Genomic DNA, 22,374 nt, shown 5'->3' on the forward strand with positions numbered 1-22,374 from the left:
TCAATGGAGTCTGAATGATTAACCACTAGTTAGGGATATTGATCTGGGTTGGACTAGATGACTGCCCAGCTTACTTCTGTCTCCTGTGATAGGCATTCTCTTGGATGATAGTTTATTGCCTACATGATAGAAACTTTTTTCTTAAATTTCCAAGTTCTTCATTCAAGTCAAAGATCTGATGTATTGCCTTTCTTCACCAAATGGGATGATGCATGAAGAATTTTATCTGGTATTATCTTTACAAAATAGTTCAGAGATATTTCATTTATCCTAAACAGTTTTTCTTTGGTTTCAATTTTTAAAATGTCTTAGGAATAGTCCCAGGAGATAGGACAGCCACACAGTTGACAAGCTGTTTTCTACTCCCACCTTCTTCAGTCTGCTAAGTAGACTTAAACCCGTTCCATAAATTTGAATTTTTTTTTTTTTTTTTTTTTTTTTTTTTGTGAATGCTCCCATTCTTTCCTATGTGACTTTGCAGGGACAATCTGTCGCAGCTGTGCTGAGTTGATATGCCTCCACTGGGCATACAAAACTGCTATTGGACACTTCAGAGAAGTGCCCTAAGTCCTTGCCTCAGGTTACCTTACCGTTGTGCTGAAAGCCTTCTTTAGAGTGACCAGATGTCCTGGATGCATGGGCTAGTCTCACATTTCATTGCCTTGCTGTGTTTTAACTCTGCTGGAATCCACATGGGAATCTGGCAGTAAATGCAGGCACCCCCCACTCCCCACCCCTATTTCCTGGGTCTGGCAAATCAATGCTTGAAAAGTCAGTCAGCCTGAACACTGTCAGTAAAACCCACACCTTCTTCCTCTCCTCAGTAGTATTATAGGCTACATATGGATATTTGGCAGTCTTGGACTTTTACTATTTACTTATCTGATGATTTCCTGATGCTCTTCCCTTGGCCAGCCAAAGACACTGTATAATATCAACAAACTACTCCTGCAATGTTCAGACCTTGGTGAGGGGGAAGTTGAATGCTCCGCCTTCTTTCTTTGTAGGCAAACACCATCCTTCTCTTTATGGACATTTCATCGGAGACTCCTGAAGTATTCTGTACCTGGGAAAGCCAAGCTGTCTTCAAACCCAATCATCACCTTGCAAGCAACACCTTTCCTGATCCCCACAGGTGTTGGTATTTTTCCTTCAACTTTCTGAAATTGCTTAGCATTGTGTTGTGGTGAAAAAGAGCACACAATTCAGAGTTTAGGGGACAGGTCAATAAAAGCTTCATTCAGATTATCACAAGGCATGGCAGGGAGGGGTTGTTCAATTCACAGAGGAATGTCTCTGCCAAGTGAGCGCTAATTAGAAATCATTTCCAGCCGGTGAATGTAGAGGAAAACAAAGAAGTAAATATGAAGGGTGGTTATGCTGTAAAGCAATTTGTTGCTAAATTCGAGGTAACAATGCTCTATACAAGGAGAGAAAGAAGATAGAGGACAGTTCTTCTTAGTAGGTTTGCAACATCTTCAAATCTGGTTTGTCACTGTGAGAAGGACATTGATGATGTTGACCATGTTATTAAAATCTTAGCAATGAGTGGAGTATAGAAATCTGTCTTCCCTTACAGGAAAATAGAAGAGAAGGGGATAAGAGAAGGGGGTTTGACTCAGAAATACTGTGGGCTATATCCCAAAGAGATCATAGGAAAAGGACCCACATGTACAAAAATATTTATAGCAGTTTTTTTTGTGGTGGTCAAAAACTGGAAATTGAGGGGATGCCCTCAATTGGGGACTGGCTGAATAAGTTGTGGTAAATGGAATGTAAAGGAATATGAACAGGTAGACTTCAGAAAATCCTGGAAAGACTTATATGAACTAATGCTGAGTGAAGTGGCAGAACCAGGGGAATATTGTTCACAGAAACGGCCACAGTGTGCAATGACTGATTTTGATACTTAGCCCTTCTCAGCAATACAAGGACCTAAAACAGCTCCAAGGGCTCATGATGGTAAATGCCATCCATATCCAGAGAAAGAACTATGGATTCTGAATGCAGATTGACGCATACTACTTTCTTTTTTGTTTTATTTTGTTTTCTTTCTCATGATCTCTCCCATTCATTATAATTCTTCTATGCAACATGACTAATGTGAAAATGTGTTTAATAGGAATGTATGTGTAGAGTCATATCAGAGTGTGTGCTATCTTGGGGAGGGAGGAGGAGAAAATTAAAAATTTATAGAAGTGAATGTTGAAAACTACCCCCCCTAAAACCCTCCCAAACATTTCTTTAAGCCCCCCCCCAAAAAAATAAGGGAGACAGACTGGGGGAAAGGGTAATCAGAATTCATGCTATCTTGGGGTAGGGGAAGGGGAGAGTTGGGGAGAAAATTTGGAACTCAAAATCTTGTGGAAATAAATGCTGAAAACAAAATAAATTAACTGAAAAAAAAATCTTGGCTATGTACTGGGGTAAGGATAAAACCTAAACACAGGGAAATAGACTTGCCTGCTCAATTTATACTGCAAAGGAGCCTTGTTCAAAGATGGAGTCACTCATGTCAAGACATACATCAAGTCCCTTTTTGCTTCTAATAAGTGTTCACTAAACCAACGCGCCAATAGATTGTATGACTTTTTATTCTATTTTATACATGGGTTTTTAGCTATTATTTGGGATATCTCAATTTTCTTACACAATATAAATCCCGTTCCCCTCTTTCTTTGTCATGTTCCTAACACTTGTCGACCCATAAGCAAGCTGTCACTTTGCATGGTAACATCTAAGACTACTTTACCAGAGCTCGGGCCAATTAAAAAAACAAACAAAATTTAAGCCAAGATTCAAATATAGCATTTTACAGGGTGTTGATAATATCTCTTCGTATTATGAGGGCTATTGTGTTGTCTTTTTTGAGTGTGAAGAATATCTGATACACTTACTGTTCTCCATAAATAACAAAAATAATATTCTAGACCAATACCAGACAGCATGTAGAGTAAAGGTCTCCATGAATCTAGTAAAAATGACACAAACTTGTTGTACTTTATAACAAAAGAGAAAGAAGCTGGCAAAAGAGGCAATAAGATTCAGGCCTGCTAAAGCATCCCAAAAGGCAAACATCCATCGTGTGTGACTCATTTGGCAGTGCATGGTCACATTAAATACAGATGCAAATTCTATCCTTAGGTCAAAACTTGAATCTTCATTAGAATTTGGAAATTAAAAAAGTCCCAGCTTCAAAGACTCAGCTCTACACAGGCTTATTAGTCTCGTTTCCAGCAGCTCAAGAACTTCTTTTCTTATCTGAACAAGAGAAAAACAAATGATTAACAATGGTGAAAAAGAAAAGTTCTCAATGTGAAGGGTAGACATTTTGTTGAATTAATTCAATGCACTTGACTCTTGGTATTTACTCAGCTGTTATTAGACATGTGGCCAGAAAAGGAGTAGGTCCAAACCCACATCTGATCCAGAGGTGAAATGTTTACGTAAGTAAATGAAAAGGTCCTGCAGAAAGCATCAGTTCCATAAAATGGCCTCTTGTTTGTATCTGTTTTAAAATGTTCCATCTCAATGGATTTCCAAGGTCTGTCTTCTGGCCTCTTTACAGGCTTATGTTCATCGTTATAAGTGAATTAATATTCCAATATGACTATTTTTAAAATTACTTTTACTGACACTGCTCATAAACAATAATAAAACAATATCAAATAACTAATCACAAGATAAAAATATAGTCATCCTATTTCAGGCTACTGGTGGCAGTGTGCTGTTGTGGCCATAGGACTGACCTTGGGGTTAGGAAGACCAAACTAACTCTGATGCATCTTAGCTTTGTGACCGTGGGTAAGTCCCTTTTTAACTTCTTGGTACTCAGGCAACTTAGACAATAAATTACAGACAGTTGCCAGTTGGGGGTGGGGGAAAGTGTTGGAGGAAGCAGGGGAGTGGAATGTTGAAACTAGATAAAATCTTAGTTTGGTCAAAAATAAGCAAAGTAAAAAATAAATTGCTGGCTTATCAGCTAATCACTCAGATTCAACCTGCCCAATCAAACTTATCATTTTAGACTAATAATTCAACTATATTTAGCTTATGTAATTCTAGGGACATTGGTTTAGGCAATAAGTAAATTCTTCTAGGATTATTATTAATCGTATAATTTCTGGTTGTAATGGGTCACCTTGCTGCATCCTGGGCTTAGTACATATTTACTCTAATTTCCTATAACTTTCTAATCTCCATTGATAGTACTGAACCACAATCACTGATCTTCAGAATGACGGCCACAAGGCTCTGGATAAAATCTTCATTTAGCAAAGAAAGGAAGTATGGCATAATGGAAGATACACTGGCCAAGGAGTCAGAAGATTGCCAGATGAATCTGCCACATGAGTTGCTACAAGTTGTGTGAATTTGGACAAATCATTTAGTGTTTAGTACCAGCGACACTGGGCAGCTAGCTAGGTGGCACAGTGGATAGTGTGCTGGGCTTGGAGTCTGGAAGACCTGGAAGAAGTTCAAATATGGCCTTAGACACTTACTACCTGTGGTGATCCTGGGCAAGTCACTTAACCCTGTTTGCCTCAGTGTCCTTATTTGTAAAATGAACTGGAGGAAGAAATGGCAAACTACTCCAGTATCTTTGCCAAGAAAACCCCACCTGGAGTCATGGAGAGTCGGATGTGACTGAAATGACTTAACAGCAACTAGCTATACTGTCTTGTTTTTTACAGCAAAGGAAACAGATACAGGACTAAATGGCCTTCCCATGATCATACTGAAGTCCTCAGGAGACTTTTTTTAATATAAAAAGAGATAATGCATGTAATGTGCTTTTGTAAGTAAAACATGTCATACAGAAGGCAACTTTTATCCTTAATGTTTGTCAGCTACTTTAAAATATTCAGTAAGTCTGACTGATTAGCCCCAATTACTTTCCTACATTACTATGATATTGGATTTCTCCAAGACATTTGGTAATAATAACTAGTATTTATGTCAGTGCTTTAAGTTTTGCAAAGCACTTTACACACATTAACTCATTTGAGTCTCACCAAAACCCTGTTAAGTAGATGCTACTATTATACCCATTTTATGGACAGGAAACTGCCTAACCTTAAACAGGATGTTTAGTGACTTGTTCAAAGTCACACAGCTAATATGCATCTGAGGCAGGAATAGAAATCAGGCTGTCCAGACTTCAAGTTCAGCACTGCCCACTGTGCCACTTCCCTCCCTATAGCCAGTGTTTCCCCCTCAGATAAGCAACACATCAATTGCTAATTCAATTTAAAAGAAAAAAAAAACAGAAACAAAATAAAATTAACACTAAAAGGGTAGGATTAAAAGGACCTGCAGAAAAGGGGGTGCAAGGCTTATTAAACTAGCCATATGTGGAGTCCTTTGGGATTTTCTGTCTCTTAAAATTTAAAGCATGAGAATCTATATAACACAGAATAGACATGTAAGAGTGTTTAAGAAGTAGAAAACGTTGTCAGAAGGGTTAAATTCTCCACAGTAAGCTACCTCAGAGTCAAATGCCAGAAACCAATTTGAGAGCCAGAATGTGCTGGCTCTCAAAGTCACAGGCTTTATTACCATGTTTGAACTCAAGTTCAAATTGAAAGAAAATGTGATTAAAAACAATTGCTGGTTACATGGTACCTCGGGAATGTCCATCAGTCTCCTCAACTTCTGATCTCTCCAGTTCCAATCAAAAACCAGATACTTCAGGGAGTTCAAGTTAAGGACATCTGAAAGGGCCAGAGAGATTTGTTCTAGTGAAGACCACATGGCACAAGCTTATCAAAGTGACTTTTCCCTCCTCCCCCTCTTTGGGTCACTTTTACAGTCGCTGCTGTCTTCTCCCCAGGCAACTAATCTTAGGACATTAAGTGCTACTCTGGCCTGCTGGGAAACAAACACAACCACTTTTCAGATTTCCTCACCCCCTAATCCTGCCCCTGATTCTGAGGGAAAACAAAGGCAGAGAAAACTACTGTTGTTAAGCTCATGTCCTGACAGGAAATCCACCCCAAGCCACCATTACATGAAACCACAGAGGCTCAATTTTCATCTCTGGCAACAATTTGGTGAGATGCATCCTGTGGTTTGGGGTTAGTGGCCCTTCGGGGGAGATACGTCAGACTCATCTGTGGGACCCCTGTAGAGGAGAATCAGATGGAAGCATGGGCAACCGAGCTGTGTGGTGAATTTTCAGCATCTATTTTAAATTGTTAGGGCAGAAAGGGAAATCATGATGATGGACTCTGCTCAGGCCTTAAAAACAAATTATCATTAGTAAGTCAATTAACCACTCTGTACTTCATACAAGAGATAAAAAAGGCAATTGTCTTTAGGGATGATCACTTAGTCCTCACTCTTTGCACCAATTTTACTGATGAGGAAATAGAGGTGCAGAGAGGTTGACCTGTCAAGAGTCACACTGTTGTTCATCCTGCTTTTTTGAAGAGGACCAATGACATCACTGCTGGTATTTTGATTTGTGCATGAATTGGATGTGAGGCAGAGTCAGCCTCACTCTCTTTTCCAGAGTCGCAGAAGTCCAAGAGGGGACAAAAGTCAAGATGTCTGGTCTTTAAATGTTTGATAGAATTCACCTGTAAATCTGTCTGGTCATGGTGCTTTTTCCTTAGGAAGCTCATTGATGGCCTGTTCAATTTCTTTTTCCAAAATAAGATCTATTTAGATATCTTATATTCTTTCCTGCTAATCTAGGCAGTTTATATTTTTGTAAACATTTTTCTATTTCACTTAAATTGTTCAATTTATTGGCATATAATTGGGCAAAATAACTCCTCATAATTGCTTTGATTTCATCTTTGTCAGTGGTTTATTCACCCTTTTCATTTTTACTACTTAGTGATTTGGTTTTCTTATCTTTTTTAAAAATCATATTAACCAATGGTTTACCTATTTCATTAGCTTTTTCATAAAAGCAACTCCCAGTTTTATTTATTATTTCAACAGTTTTCTTATACTCAATTTTATTAATCTCTAGGAATGAAGGGGAGGGGAGAAAAAGGAAAGTTACATGGTAACCTTATTACATCTGTATACATATATTTTTTCCATTTTATATCATTTATTTAGGTAGTAGAGGGAAATAAAGTCAGCCTCATAATACTCATTAATAATCACACTAGGTCACATCTGGAGGGCAATTTGGAATTACATCCAAAGTAAACTTCCTGTACTCTTTGGCCCAGCAATACCACTTTATTGTATATTCTGTACATAATGGATTTATAGCTTTGTGTGCAATTGTCTTTTTTTTTTTTTCTATTCTGTTGTGTTATGGAAATGCTTGTTTTACTTCTTAAGCTCAGGAAAAAAAAAAGACTGGCGATGACCCAGGATGCAATGGATGGCCTTGGCGTCTTTGATGCCTGACCAAGCTCAAAGCACACCACGGCGCCTGCTTCAGCCACTTTCATGGCTGCTGGAACAGACTGTTCTCATCTGCCTATTCCAGAGATGCTAGTCCTCCCTGCACATCCCATACGCCCCAGGAGTCACACAGTGAGGAGATGGCAGAGTTGCCTCCTGCCTCTTGTGCTCTTTCCATTATATTATACTATCTCTCCATTTGTTTAGGCCTATGTGATAGTAATGGCAATTAAAGATTCCCCTGTATTGGCTTGGTTTTCAAATTGATTGTGTTAAAACCCAGAGTTTGTTAATCCCACCTGTGGGATGGGCTTGTTGATGTGAAAAGAAAGTCCTGAATTGGGAGGAGCTGGTGATGTAGATTTGGAGACACAAGAGAGAGGCGGAAGATCTTTTTTGGTAGCAGCACCTCGTGGAGAGAGAGAGACTAAGAGAATTGCTGGTGGCCGCTTTGAATTGCCCTGGACTTTTGAGACCTGCCCCCTGAGCTGCCAAGGACTGAGGAGACGTGGCTGTTTTGCTGGTACTTTGTCTGTCTGTTTTGATGTTATTTTGCCAGATTTGTCCACTGGTGAAAGACTGTCCTTTTGTTGAAGAAGTCCTGGAACCTGGCTGTTCGCTAAGAAGGCCTGAGACTGTCCTGCAGACAGAGAGTGAATACTGTCCACTGGTGAGGGACAGTACTGTTGTTGCAGGGGTCTGGAGACTGTCCGGCAGACAGAGTGAATACTGTCCACTGGTGAGGGACAGTGCTGTTGTTGCAGGGGTCTGGGAGCCTTTCTGTTGGTTCAGAAGCCCTGAAGAAGGATTTTCTTGTTGTATGTTTACAGAAATCCTGGGAGAGGGCTTTGCTAATGTGTTCAGGGGTTCTAGGACTGTTCTACAGACAGAGGATAAATTCATGAAGGGACTGGCAATGTATCTTATGGCCTTGCTAAGCCTTGTCTCCCCAGGAACTAAGATTGCTGAGAACTTGCCTCTTGTCAAGATGAAGAAAAGACCTCCATTTGGGTATTAAGTGCTGTGTTTAAACTTGATGTAACTCTGGGGTAGATTCAATTGTGATCCTAGGGGTGGGGAACTTTTGACCCTATTGTGCTCTGTGATTGACAAATGAAGGTACTTTACCTATGTTTGGAAAATAATCTCCATTTGAGAAGAGGGGTTTTGTGGTGGACCAAATGAAGGTATAGCCTAGGGGTGGAGTAGTATTTAGAACTGGGACTTTGTAATTGATTGAATGATTAGAAAGTCCTGGGGTGGGGTAGTCCTTGGAGATTATTTAATCACACTTAGTAAATGCCGTATTTTGAATGATGTCATGTTTTGATCTTCTCTGTTCTGGGTTTGTTACTGAATAAAATAGAGAGCACCTATGCTGGTATTTTTAACCTGGGAAGTTGCCTTTGCTTGATATTACATTACAGCCTAGAAATGAAGTCTGAAGCCTCCTCCCCCTCTTCTATCCAATACTGCTAGACAGTAGAAGCAGGAGGGATGGTGTGGGTCTGGGCATCAGCTCCATTAAAACCTAGCTGAGGAACCTTGGGCAAGCTAATTAACTTTATTATATTCAGTGAAGGGGCTTTATGCATCTGGGGGCCCTAGGTAAGTCAATTAATGTCTATAAGCCTCCTTTTGCAAACCTTAAGGCATTATATGAATGTGATGTTATTATTTTCAAAGGAAACATCAGTGATAACTAGTTTTCAGGAAGGAAAGAAAAAGATTGCCTCTGACTTCTGGGCAGGCCTCTTAACTCATACAACCTTGTATTCCAAATAAAGAAAGAAAATCCTAATTGCATTCCGAGGTTTTCATCAAGTCCCATCCCTGCTTAAAAACGCTGAATGGCTCCTGGATAAACCGGAAGGTGCTTTTTAACTTATTTCTCACCACCCCCTACACAATGCCTCTGCTTCTGTCAGATTGATGGCCTCATCACTCCCCGACATACCACATATATTTCCCAATCCTGTACTTTTGCTTCACACCATGCCTTGGAATATTCTCCTTTCTCCTCCCCACCTCTCTGAATCCCAGCTGTGTTTCAAGGTCTAGCTCCCATGACACCATCTTTGGGAAACTCTCTCAGATCACCCCAGCCCACAGTGACTTTTTGTCATTTGACACTTACATTTTTCTGCCCTGGATCTTACCTATTTTTTATGCATAAGTATCTTGTCTTTATGAATATAAGTTTTTTGATGGCAGGGATTTTGTTTTAAATTTCTTTGTGTACTCTAATGTGTGGGAAAAGGAGTGATTATGCTCTGTAAATGCTGACTGAGTTATCTCTTTGGACAATGACCCTTTTTGGTCTACAGAGAGCCCGAAAAACTCTATTTCCATCCCAATAGGCTTTATACTTTAGCCCTCTATCAGAAGAGGAAGCAATCCATGGTACTATAACAGTAAGACAGTCATTTTTGATTCTAACTAATCCAGGTAAAGCGGGTCCATTTTCTCACAAATTCCATTAGTCAACAGTTAGCTAGGAAGCTCTGGGACACCCTTAGGCCCTTAGGGTTCCTACCTTGCTGAATGAGGGCTTTGATCCTTCCAGGTGTTCCCACTCCCAGATGCACCACACCTTTCTCCAACAACTTTATCTGCTCCTGAATCTGCTCCAAGATAGAAGAGAAAAGGGGTGTCAAAAAGAAAGGACTTTCAGGGCAGGTAAGTTTAGAGAACTTTTTCTAAAAAAAAAAAAAAAGGTGGTTTGGAAAAAGGGTGCATGGGAAGTCACTGCAGAATCAACCTCTGTTATAGCATATGGTGACCCCAGGAACACAATCTCATGAAAACAGGCATGGCAGCCTGCAGCCCTGGCAAGAGTGAATGAAAGCAGCCCTATGGCTGATGATAATAATAACAAAAATAGCCAGCATTTATGCAGCACTTTACAGTGTTTGAAGTGCTCTACACAGATCAGATCATTTCAGCCTCACAAAACCCCCGTGACTTAGGTGCTCTTACTATCCCCATTTTACAGACAAGGAAGCCGAGGCCAAGATGTTAAGTGACTTGGCCAGCATAACACAGCTAGTAAGTTGCCTGGAGGAAGATTCAAACTCAGGTCTTCCTGACTGAAGTCTCAGCACCATCTCACTGATCCATCGACACTGGCCTCCTTGCTGTTCTTGAACAAGACACTCCACCTCCCAACTCAAAGAATGTTCACTGGCTCTCCCCCTCATGGTATTCCTGCTTCTCCTTAATTCTAGCACCTTCCCTCTGCTGATTATTTCCTATTTAAGCTGCCAATAGCTTTTCTGTACATGGTTTTTTGCATGTTGCTCTCCTATTAGATTGAGAATCCCTGAGAACGGGGACTATTTTTTTTAACTTTCTTTTAAGTACATAACTAAATACACTGCTTAGCACACAGTAGGCGGTCAATATGTTTTTTGTTTTTGGAGGGCAACTGGGGTTAGGTGACTTGCCTAAGGTCACATGGCTAGTGTGTGTGTGTGTGTGTGTGTGTGTGTGTGTGTGTGTGTGTGTGTGAAGTGTCTGAGGCCAGATTTGAACTCAGGTCCTCCTGAATCCAGGGCCGGTGTTCTATGCACTGTGCCACCTCGCCGCCCCTAGTCCATATGTTTATTGATTGACTGACTAACCCAATGGCTTCCTGAAGAAAGGAAGGATGATAAAGAGAAGAAGGCCTATTAATGAGAGTGAAAGAGGAGAGTGTAAAAGCTGGCTTGAAGCACAACATAAAAAAAACTAAGATCATGGTAACTGTTCCCATCACTTCCTGTCAAACAAAGGGAGAAGAAATCGATGTGGTATCAGATTTTTTTATTCTTGGGCTCAGAGATCACTACAGATTACTGCAGTCATGAAATTAAAAGATGCTTGCTCCTTGGAAGGAAAACCATGGCAAATCTGGGCAGGACACTATAAAGCAGACATCATCTTGGCAACAAAGGTCAATAGAGTCAAACCTATTATTTTTCTAGTAGCAATGGATATGTGAGGTTTGGACTACAAGGAAAACTGAGTGCCACAAAATCGACACTTTTGAATTATGGGGTAGAGAAAACTTTTGGGAGTCCCATGTACAGCAAGGAGATGAAAAAATTAATTTAGGCTATTTACTAGAAGGTCAAATACTGAAGCTGAAATACTTTGGTTACATAGTGAGAAGACAGGACTCATTGGAAAAGACTTTAATGTTGGGAAAGATTGAAGGCAAAAGGAAAAGGGGAAGGCAGAGGATGAGATGGATAGATAGTGGCATGGGAGCAATGGACATGAGTTTGGACAGACTTCAAGAGATAGTGGAGGACAGAAGGGCCTGGCATGCTATGCTCCACAGGGGTTATGGAAAGACAAGCGTGACTAAATGACGAAAATTAATGAGAAGAGGGTGGGGGAAAAGAAGCTGAAGAGTACCATATGTGTCCCCCCACACTGCCATCACACAATTCTCTCCACATCAGCTACTTCTGTTGGCACACCACAGACTCCTTCCTCACCTTTATGTGTTTTGCAAATAACTTCAGCACTTTGCAATCTCCTTTGAATGCTGACATTGACCTAGTGGAAAAACAAACAAAAACGAATTGGAAAAGGACGGTAATTTCTACAATAGTGATGAGTTGAAAATGTTTAACAACAGGCTCTCCTAGAAAACAAACACAGGTAGGATACATTTAACATTTTTGTCATCATTTTCTTTAAGTTTAGATGGTCAAACACAATAATAAACCAAGCCCTAATTTGTAGTGTACTGATTTCCAGGGAATAAAAACTCACACTGCCAATTTAACAATTGTCTCCAGCATATCCCTTTCTATAATCCAGATGAAGACTGAGGTTCAAGTTTTTCCTTAAATACAACATTTTGCAGGAAAGATAATACATTTAGGGGATGGTGCTGCTGGGGGTCATTAGCATCCATATTCGATGTTATGGCAGAATCAGAGTTGGAAGAGATCTCAGAAGTTAGTTATTGAGTATAACTCCTATGCCACAAAGATTCTCTCTATAACACATCCAACATTTATTGGAATGCTAGTGAGGGGAAATCCACTACCTCCCAAAGAAGTATATTCTCATTTGGGGTCTGCTGCAGTTGTTGGAAGATTTTGCTTTTCCATGAAGCCTAAAATTCTATTTTCTGGAGCCACATAAAGTAAGTTAAATTTCTCTTTCTTAGAATAACCCTTCAGTTGCTTGAAGATGGATCCCTGAGTCTCTTCTGCAGATGAGGATTTTACTGTGTTACTGTTATATTTCATGCAATCTGACATGACACATGCTATATTTGAATCTGTAGAATAATGAGCCATGTCTAATGACCCAGAATAATGGATTCTTTTGTATTGAACTAATCTTTCATACTGGATGGTTACTTAGGGTGCTTTCCAACTGGCTAAGCTGGTAAAGAATATGCTTTAAGGGACATTAATGACCGGCACACAGCTCTGAGTAGGAACAGGTATTATAGCAAATTTGAGGGTTACTCACCAGCAGTCTTTATGAAGAGAAACTTAGTGTGCCTGTACAGGAGCCAGCCCCCCTGTTTCAGATCATCTGTCAAATCTAACCTTGGAAGAGACTGTAGGATTATAGGAGAACATGAAAACACTGAGAACTGGTAAACCTGGTGTGGCAGAGTGTGTTATTCTCTCCTCAAAAGGTATTTCTGCACTTTTAATGCTCAAATCAATTTGAGTGGGAGGCCCTTCCTGGGCCAACCTTTTTGCCAGCAGATTTTAAATCTGGAATTAATTTTTTCTACTTAATGTTTCAAAATGGCAAAAAATGGTGACAGTACTTTTTTTTCCCTTATTACCAATGGAAAGTTGACATGAATTCTTATGACAGCAGGTAGAGCAGCTCAATGTATAAGACTGAAAAACAGCCAGAGACTTTTTAAAGGGAAAAACTATAGCTGAAGGTCAGTCCTATTGTGGAGAGAAGAAGGGCTTTTTGGGGCTGTTTTAAGGTAATGAAAGTGTATAATTATGAGAGAAAAGCTAAAAGTCAGTGGCTCACTACGTATTTTTCTAAATTCAGGCTTAGGTTAATACATATATGTATGTCCATAGTCAAGCAAATTCCCTAATCTCATGTTTATTTGGTAATACTGTTCCTGTGGAAATTTCATCCAAAACTCACCTTCTTCAAGTAAGCATTCCCTAGATAAACCTTATTCTATTCTGATTACTGACCACCATGTCTCTCTAATTCATCCTTTACAAAGAGCTACCAAATGCATCTATCTACTGTACATGTTATAGTATGTCATCCCATTGCTCCAAATCCTTCAGGGGCTCCCTATTACTTTCAGGACAACATAGAAGCTCTTTAGCATGACATTTAAAGGCTCTCCACAGACTGGCTCCAACCCGCTTTTCTAGTCTTGTTTAATAGTACTCTTTTATGCGTTTAGTCAAACTGGATTATTAGCTCATCTCCAAATTTCTCTTGCCCACATTTGTGAAAGTCATCCATTATCCCTAGAACAAAATGAGGCATAGACATTGTTGGCTAGCCACGGTTTGTATGAAAAAGATCTGGGGGTTTAAGTAGACTGTAAGATCAAACTGATTAAATCACATGACATTAAGAGAAGCATAGAGCCCAGAATGAAGGAGTCCTTTTCTGTTCTGCTCTGACTAGATCACAATTGGAGGCAATTTTAAGTGTTATATTTTAAGGGGAATGTGGATAAGATGTAGATGTCCATCAGAAAGAAGCAATCAAAATGGTGAGGGACCTTAAGATCATGTGTTACAATGTTCAGTTAAAATAACTGGGAATTTGATCCTACAAAAGAGAAGAGTGGTGGGGCTGGGAGTCTGGAGGGTAGAGAGTAGGAGCCAGTGAGGACATCTCCAAACATTTGAAGGACTCTTGTGTTTAAGGGGAGTTGTATTTGCTTTACTAGTTTCCAGAAGGCAGAATTAGAAGCTTCAAAGAGGCAGGTGGAAGGAAATACTTCCTTATAATTAGAGGGACCCCAAAGGAAAATGGATGATTAACACAAGAGAGAATGAGTTCCCCTTCTCTAGAGGTCTTCAATTGGAGGCTGGATGGCCCTTTTTGAGAATAGTGTAGAAAGGACTTATTCCTGTATGGGTTTGGGCTAGATCAGAGGCTCCTTACCCTGGAATCTAGAGACTCTTAGATTTCACAAGGTCAATGCACTTGGATAGGAAAAAAAATTAATCTTTATTCTCACTAACCTCTAACTGAAATTTAGCATTTCCTTCAAGAATGGCCACAGTAGTACCAGCAGCAGTATTCATGCCTTTGTCAATAGAAATCACTGATATTTTTATATCACAATATAGTTGTTGCAGGTATTTTGAAATATCATTTATACACATGGCTACTTAGAAATGATTATAGTTATTAGACCTGTTTCTAGATATATTTCCATGTCACAAAACTTTTTTTTTTAATTTGATAACCATCTTTCAATATAATTGCTTTTCATTGTAATCCCATGAACTTTAGCTTATGTGTTTAAAACCATTATTCTGGGAAGGGGTTGACAGGTTTCAGAAGACTGTGAGAGGGGTTCACAAAGTGGGGAAAGGGAAGAGAACAAGCATTTATTAAGTGACTCCTATGTACCTGGCACTGTGCTTTACAAATATTATCTGGTGATTCCCATGACTCTTACAAGGTTAAGAACCCTTGTACTTGATGGTCTCTGAGGTCTCTTTATTTCTGAGATTTTGGGATTCCTTTCACACCACTTCCTGTTGAGATTCTTTTCTTTCTTTTTAAGGAGCACCTCAGGTGCTAATTTTTCCATGAAGCCTTTCTTGATTTCCTCTGAGAAAAGTAATCTGTTACTATTCACATTGTCTCAGTATTTATTTGCCTGGATATCTCTTTTGCCTTTATAATGGTCTATTTTCTATAATACTTATTTATTCATACACATCATCAAAAATATAATAATATAAATAAAAATATAAATAATCATAATCCCTAGTCTTCTTCCCTGCCTCTTCCCCTTGTGAAATATAAAAAATATTATGTTTCCACACAGGTGCAGGGAAGTGGGTTTTCTTCTCAAAGAACTAACCTCTTTTTGAAAAGATAATTCTTAGAATAGGGGGCTTTTTGCAAAAACAATTCTTAGAATAAGGGGAAAACCAGTCTCAATAGGGTCAGTTGTTAAGACAGGGTAAGCAGGTCAGTCAGGTTCTAAGTACACATACTTAATTGCTTTTTGAACATACATGGAGGGAAGGGGGGGGTATCATGACAAGGGAAACACGAAGTTGTACACCTCAGAGTACTTAGCCAATGAGGAAATGAGGAAGGGACTTCGAGTTTCGGGACAGGGATTTAAACCCCAAGCTTTCGTCTTTGGTGCATTGCCGTGCAGGCAGGACACCCATTTCCTGTAAGGACTGTAGAATAAATGAGCTTGCCTCATCTACCTTGGGCATCTTTGTCATTCCTCTGGAATTTTTATAAATAACACCCCCATTAAATTGTAAGCTTTTTGAGGGTGAGGCTTTTGTAGGTTAACTTCTTTGTACCTCCAATAGATAGCAGACCCTTCTGTACATACAGACAACTCTGTCTCTTGGTGTCATCTCTGTCTTTATATAGATGTATATATTATAGCATATTTTCTATGAATGTTTTAGAATGTTGTGCTCTTGCGGACACATTATCCGGTCCATTTGTCTGCAGCCTATCACAAACAGGTGGTGGCCTTGACAAGGCCGGAGGTGGCTGGTCCAGAGAGCAAGATTTAAAGCTGCATAATCACCACGGGGCCTGTCACCACCTCTGCCTATGAGTAGTCAGCTACAGGGTTGTGAAAGAAGCCTTTATTGAAAACTGTTCCACTTGGCAAATGTGCTTAAGTGTCTTTCATGTGTACACTGAATTAACTCAACCACTGTTCAACTAATGTTTAGATAGTTTTAATTCTGTAATTTAGATAGTAATTAATTCACAGCTAAACACTAGGGATATACAAAGTCCACGACCTCAGAGGGTTTATAATCTAATAGAGGAGCAAAGACAAGAACACATCACTATACATGAATTTTTGTTACTGCTCAGTCATTTTCGGTCACGTCTGACTCTTCATGACCCCATCTGGGGTTTTCTTGCCCAAGATACTGGAGTGATTTGTCATATCCGTGTCCAGCTCATTTTACAGATGAGGAAAACTGAGGCAAAAAGCTTTAAGTGACACGCCCAGGGTCACACAGCTAGTAACATCTGAGCTCAGATTTGAACTCAGGAAGATGAGTCTTCCTGACTCCAGGCCCTATATTCTATACACTATGATACGTAGTTACTACTTAGAATATGCTAAATTCATAGTGAAAGTATGGAGGAAGTACTACAAGAGACCTGTATGTTACTATGTGTTGGGATTAAAAAAAGACAAAAATGAAATTGTTAGTCTTTGCCTTCAAGAAGATTACAGTCTATGGGACCACATTTTTCCTTTCCTCAGTATCTCTCTATAGCACCCAAAGGTTCAGTACCCAGTAGTTACTAACTTATAGGTACTTTAATAAGGGGTAATTTTAGTTGCAACTACCAGACTTATTTTGTGCTCTTGACCATTTCAAAAGAAGCTCTGATCTCCCAAGTTTTAATCTGAGACTATGCTAAATTACAAATTCATTTAACTGCAAATGGATAGCAATCTTAGCTCTTCAGAGGATATTTATTTATAGATTACTCATCCTCCCCCTATCCCCCCATACCCCATCATTTGTCCATTTTCCTACTCATTGGCATCTCTTCCAAAGGAAAATGGGCAGAAGATGGGCAGGAAGGTAAAATTCTAAACCTACATACTAAATTACTGGCTACTCTATTAAACAGCTTATTGCGATATTAGCCTAAGAATATTATCATTTATAGATTTTATTTAGTCAAAGTCTCTCTTGCCTAAATTATTTGTTTTTTTAAATAAGGTTTTCATTTTATTTTTCTCAATTACATATAAAAACAATTTTTAACATTCATTTTTATAATTATTTAGTTCCTCCCTCCTTGCCCCTTCCTTGAGAAGGCAAGTACTTTGATATAGATTATACATGTGAAGTCAGGCAAAACATATTTCCTTATTAGCTATGTATTGCCAAAGGTATTTGAGAAATGATTAGATATTAAAAATAGATATTCTTCCCCCCCCCTTTTTTTTCTTTTTGGAGGGCAATTGGGGTTAAGTGACTTGCCCAAGGTCACACAGCTAGTTTTCGAGTTAAGTGTCTGAGGCCAGATTTGAACTCAGGGCCTCCTGACTCCAGGGTTGGTGCTCTATTCACTGCACCACCTAGCCTCCCCTATTCTTCCCCCCCCCCCTTTTTTTTGAAGCAATCGGGGTTAAGTAACTTGCTGAAGGTTACATGGCCAGTTATTTTTGTGTGGGTGCCGAGTATCTGAGTCTGGAACCTATCCCAGGCTCCCGACTCTGGGGCCGGCACTCTTACTCACTGCTCCACCTGGCCGCCCCATTCTTCCCTTTTCTAATCATGCCTAAGAAGATGATAGGGGTTTTTAGTTTGGGGTTGTGGTAGGGTAGAAGGGCTAGTGGCATAGTGAAAAAAATGCTGGGTCCAGAGTTATGAAGGCCTGAGTTAAAATCTAGCCTCAGCCACTTACTAGTTGTGTGACCCTGGGCAAGTCACATTGCCTCTGTCAACTCTGTCTTTCTCAGTTTCCTCATTTGTCAATTGAGGATAAAAATATATCTCCTTCCAGAGTTACTGTGAAAGTCAAATGAGGCAATAGATGTAAAGGGCTTAGCATGGTGCCTGGCACAGAGTAAGTGCTTCAGAAATGTTAGTAAGCTACACACCTAATGAGTTCCAAGGCTCGGAGTGCAGAGCTACAGATTATCAGCATCACCAATGACTTCTTCTCCTTGTGGTTCTTTCGAAGTTTGGCCCATTTGGGACAGACTGTGAAAAAGAAAAAGCAAGGTCATTATTTTAAAGACAGCAGACCAAGGTCACCTGGGCAGTCAGGGGCTTTGTCTATAAATCTGATGCACTTTACATAAGCCATGGTGCTTCTCTCACCTAGCCTGACCCCTCATTTTACAGATGAGAAAAGAGAAAACCCTGAGGCCCAGAGATGAAGAGATTATGTCAGGAAGCAAACTGATCCTATGCTTTTTAATAAATTAAAAAAAAAAAAAAGGGACAAACCCCTTCCTCCCTCAATCTGTTCCCTATCATTTCATAATGACCACCATATAAACAAAGACAAAATAAAACTTAAATTTAGAAACTGAATAAGGCCATTATTGAACTTCTACTTAAAAATAAAATCTGTTTAAGATAATTTTGTTTTTAAAATATAGTCTTTTAGCTTGTAAATTCAATTTAATGACTATTATTAATTAATAATCAAACTCTGATTTGATAAATAACCAAATAAGTAAATATTATTCAATTTAATTTAATTATTAAGAATGTACTAAGTGTGGAGGTACTGTCTTAGGTGCTGGGGGTATGAAGACAAAAGGATAATCTGTCCCTGCCCTCAAGGGGCTTCCATTCTGTTGGGGAGAAATAACATGTATACTGGTGGGCAAATACAAGATAATCTGTTGAGAGAGAGAAGATAAACAAGCAGAGGGAATCCAGAAAGGCCTTCTGTTGGGGCTGGCAACTGAGATAAGCTTTAAAGGAAGCTAGGGAATCTAACAGGGAGAAGTATGGAGTTAGCAAGGGGGACAACCTGTACAAAGGCAGGAAAGAAGGACAGGAAGAGCTTCTTTGAAATAATCAGGTTTGACTTATTTAAATAGAAAAGATCTCTTCAATAGAATAATGACAATTTGGTAAAGTAAACCGATATGGGAATTTACTTACTTTGCTTTAGATATGAAGAAAGACTATGAGATAGATCATTGGCTGGGAGGAAACAGGAATCTACAAACATAAAAAAAAGGTGTTTTAATAGAGAATTAAAACAATACTAGCAAAAAATGATAGTAACTAGCATATGAGCAATAAGGTGGTGGACTAGACAGATCCTCATGATCTTTCAAATCTTTCCAAAATAGAAATTATATGCCAACGATAAAGCAACTTCAGCTGCTTCCATGGTCTAGGATACCCAGAATTCAAAAGTTAAAAAAAGAAAAAACAAACAACTACCCAAACCCAGGACTTGATCCTCACTGACCCTGAGCTTGCTCAGCACCCCTCCCCACCTCTAGTAGTAAGTCTACACCAGCAGACCCAGGGACCCGGGTTTACATCCAAATCCACCCCTGTACCCTGCCCTCCTTCCCTTTTCAGGGTCATGGATACCCTGGATCTAGGTTGCAGAGGCTTGCTTGGGTCTCAACAGGAGAAAATAGGGGTATTAAATAAGAAGAGGGGATCAGAGGTGAGGGGAAGAGAATCAGTGGGAACAAGGTCATCTTAAAAAAAAGATTAAAGTAACTGAAGGAACATGTCATGAAGCAAATCTATCCTGTGCTTTTTAATAAATTAAAAAAGAGGCAAGCTCCTTCCTCCTTCAATCCTACCATTTTATAACAACCATATAAACAAAGATACGAAAACTAAAATGAAAAGCCTTTTGCACAGACAACATTAATGCATCTAGGATAGGAAGGAAAGTGGTCAAATGGGGAGAATTTTTTTTTTATCATTTTTTATCAGTTTTCTCTGATATGTATGTGATGAATACAGAGAAGAATGCAAAGATTTATATGAACTGATGCTGAGTGAAGTAATCAGAACCAAGAAAACAATATACACAGTAACTACAATAATGTAGATGGAAATAACCACACAACAATAAATCAAAAGTCAATATAACAAAACTAAAAAGATTGAGTAGTACTAAAATGAAGAGATATGAGAGGATACCCCCAACCTATCCCTTTGTGGATGTGGGAGCTTACACATTGCACGTTTTCAGACTTTATAAAGGATGACTCTCTAGGAGGGGAAGAGGCATGGATACATGTCATGTATTTCATGTGGCAATAGGTTACAGCAGATATTTTCCCCCCATTTTACAGTTTGGAAAACTGAGGATTTCAGGGAGTGAATGACTTGCCAGTGGTCACAAGGCCAAATGAATATTTGAGACAGGACTTAAATTGACCCAACATTCTGCACTCTTTTCACTATATCATAATATGTCAATTAGGAAAATAAATTAATTCCTTCCTTCCTTCTTTCTTTCTTTCCTAAAATGAATGGCTATTTGCCTAATCAACTTTCAGGCAGGGTGGAGTAGCAGATGGAATACTGGACTTGCAATCAATGAAACCTGGGTTCAAATCCTCCCTCTAACTAGCCATATGATCTTGGGCAAATTACTTCTTTGGGCCCCAGTTTCCTCATTTATCTAATGGGAGAATTGGACGAGGAGGCCTCTAAAGTTGCTTCCAACTCCAAATCTATTGTCCTCTTCTGAGTCATTCTGTAGCTTTGAAAAATGATTAAAATGTGCCACATTTCTCAAGAGTAGTTAGGAAAATGATTAGCCCTGAAGTAACCAAATATCTCATATTTCTATTTGTCACATATTAATAATTTTCAATGTATAATGCTATTTTAAAAGTACCTATGAGGTAGCTAGGTGGTGTAGTGAATAGAGCATGGGTCCTGGAGTCAGGAGGACCTGAGTTCAAATCCCACCTCAGACACTTAACACTTACTCCACTTAACACTTAAATCCAATTTCTCTGCCTTTCCCCCCCTCCAAAAAGCAAAAAAAAAGTACCTATAATACAGTTATGTACAAATTCTGACACTCAAATCTCAATATTCCACACATACCACAATAGAGATGCAATATTTTAGCATGTCCTTTCTTTCATAGCTTTTCTTACGTTTGGTCTGTTTACTAAATGCCTGTCTTTCTTTCTCACTCTTCATTGCATTTCCTTGCCCTCTTCCCTTGGTCTGGTGACTGTGCCTGCACAGTAATACAGCCAGGAGGGCAGCCCATTGGGTGGAGCAGGAGTCAGCTGCCCTGACCCTGGGAAGAGTTATTAAGGCCTTGGTGTTAGCTCAGAGGGAGAGGTGTGGAGCGACCTAGGGATCTGTGCTTGGCCTCAGGCTGTTGCACAGCATTCTCAGTGACTTGAGTAGAGAGGACATGTCTCTCATCTTAGCAGATAACACAGAACTGTTAATGCTGTAGATGACAGAATCACAATCCGAAAAGTTCTTGAAAAGCTAGAACATGGGGATGAATCGAATGGGATGAAATTTAATGGGGGATAAGCATAATGTCTTAAACTTGGCTTCAGAAAGACATCTTCACAAGAATAAAATGGGATGAAGGACATGGTTAGATGGCAATTAATCTAAAAAAAAAAAAAAAAGATGTGGCCTATAAGCTTGATGATATGCAGCTAGGTGGCACCATAGTGCATAGAGCACTAGGCCTGGAATCAGGAAGACCCCTCTTCCTGAGTTCAAATCTGGTTTCAGACACTAGCTGTGTGACCCTGGGCCAGTCACTTAACCCTGTTTGACTTAGTTTCCTCATCTGTAAAATGAGTTGGAGTAAGAAATGGCAAACCACTCCAGTATTTCTGCCAAGGAAACCCCAAATGGGGTCATGAAGAGTTGGACACAAGTGAAACAACAAGCTCAATAAGAATCAGTCAAATGATACAATGGCCAAAACATCTGATGCAATCTTAGGCTGCAGACGAACAGCTTCCAGGAGTAAGGGGCGGATAACAACACCTCCTTTCTCTGTCCGGTCTCCGTCAGACTGTGCTTGGAGCACGGCGTTGAGGTCTGTGTGCCTCAGTTCAGAAAGGACATGGTTTGGTTGGAGAGCAACCCAGTGATGTAGGGCTTAGGTGCTAGCAGAGGCAGGCCGGAGAGCATTTAGTGAGCGCCTGCTCTGTTCCAGGCACAATGGTAAGCACTGGGGATGCAAAGAGAGGCAAGAGACATCTCCTGCCCTTGAGAAGTTCACAATCCAAGGGAAGGGCTGCGGCAGTGGCAGAAATGATAAGACTTGCCAAGCGATTAGATATGGGGGGGGGAGCGAGAG

At 39.7% G+C, this 22,374-nt stretch overlaps 2 protein-coding genes across 5 annotated transcripts in view; both read right to left on the reverse strand.

Annotated features, from left to right (window-relative positions):
- TBC1D23 (TBC1 domain family member 23) overlaps window positions 1-22,374 on the reverse strand; it is a 377,925-nt gene that overhangs the window by 184,815 nt on the left and 170,736 nt on the right. The gene's annotated exons all lie outside the window — the stretch shown is intronic.
- The window catches only part of CMSS1 (cms1 ribosomal small subunit homolog), a 442,802-nt gene continuing 423,004 nt past the window's right edge, over window positions 2,577-22,374 (reverse strand). For all 3 annotated transcript variants that reach the window (XM_069065357.1, XM_069065359.1, XM_069065358.1), the window contains exons 5-10: window positions 19,206-19,265; window positions 18,185-18,287; window positions 11,856-11,916; window positions 9,908-9,995; window positions 5,626-5,714; window positions 2,577-3,261 (exon numbers count right to left, since the gene is read on the reverse strand). In XM_069065357.1, the coding sequence (XP_068921458.1) occupies window positions 3,178-3,261; window positions 5,626-5,714; window positions 9,908-9,995; window positions 11,856-11,916; window positions 18,185-18,287; window positions 19,206-19,265 (485 nt within the window). In that variant the 3' untranslated portion in view covers window positions 2,577-3,177. The remainder of the gene's footprint in view (window positions 3,262-5,625; window positions 5,715-9,907; window positions 9,996-11,855; window positions 11,917-18,184; window positions 18,288-19,205; window positions 19,266-22,374) is intronic.

The sequence above is a fragment of the Petaurus breviceps genome, unplaced genomic scaffold, assembly GCF_028583685.1.
Source record: "Petaurus breviceps papuanus isolate PSGF00001 unplaced genomic scaffold, PetGlider_PUasm1.0 90683, whole genome shotgun sequence".
Classification (NCBI taxonomy): Eukaryota; Metazoa; Chordata; class Mammalia; order Diprotodontia; family Petauridae; genus Petaurus; species Petaurus breviceps.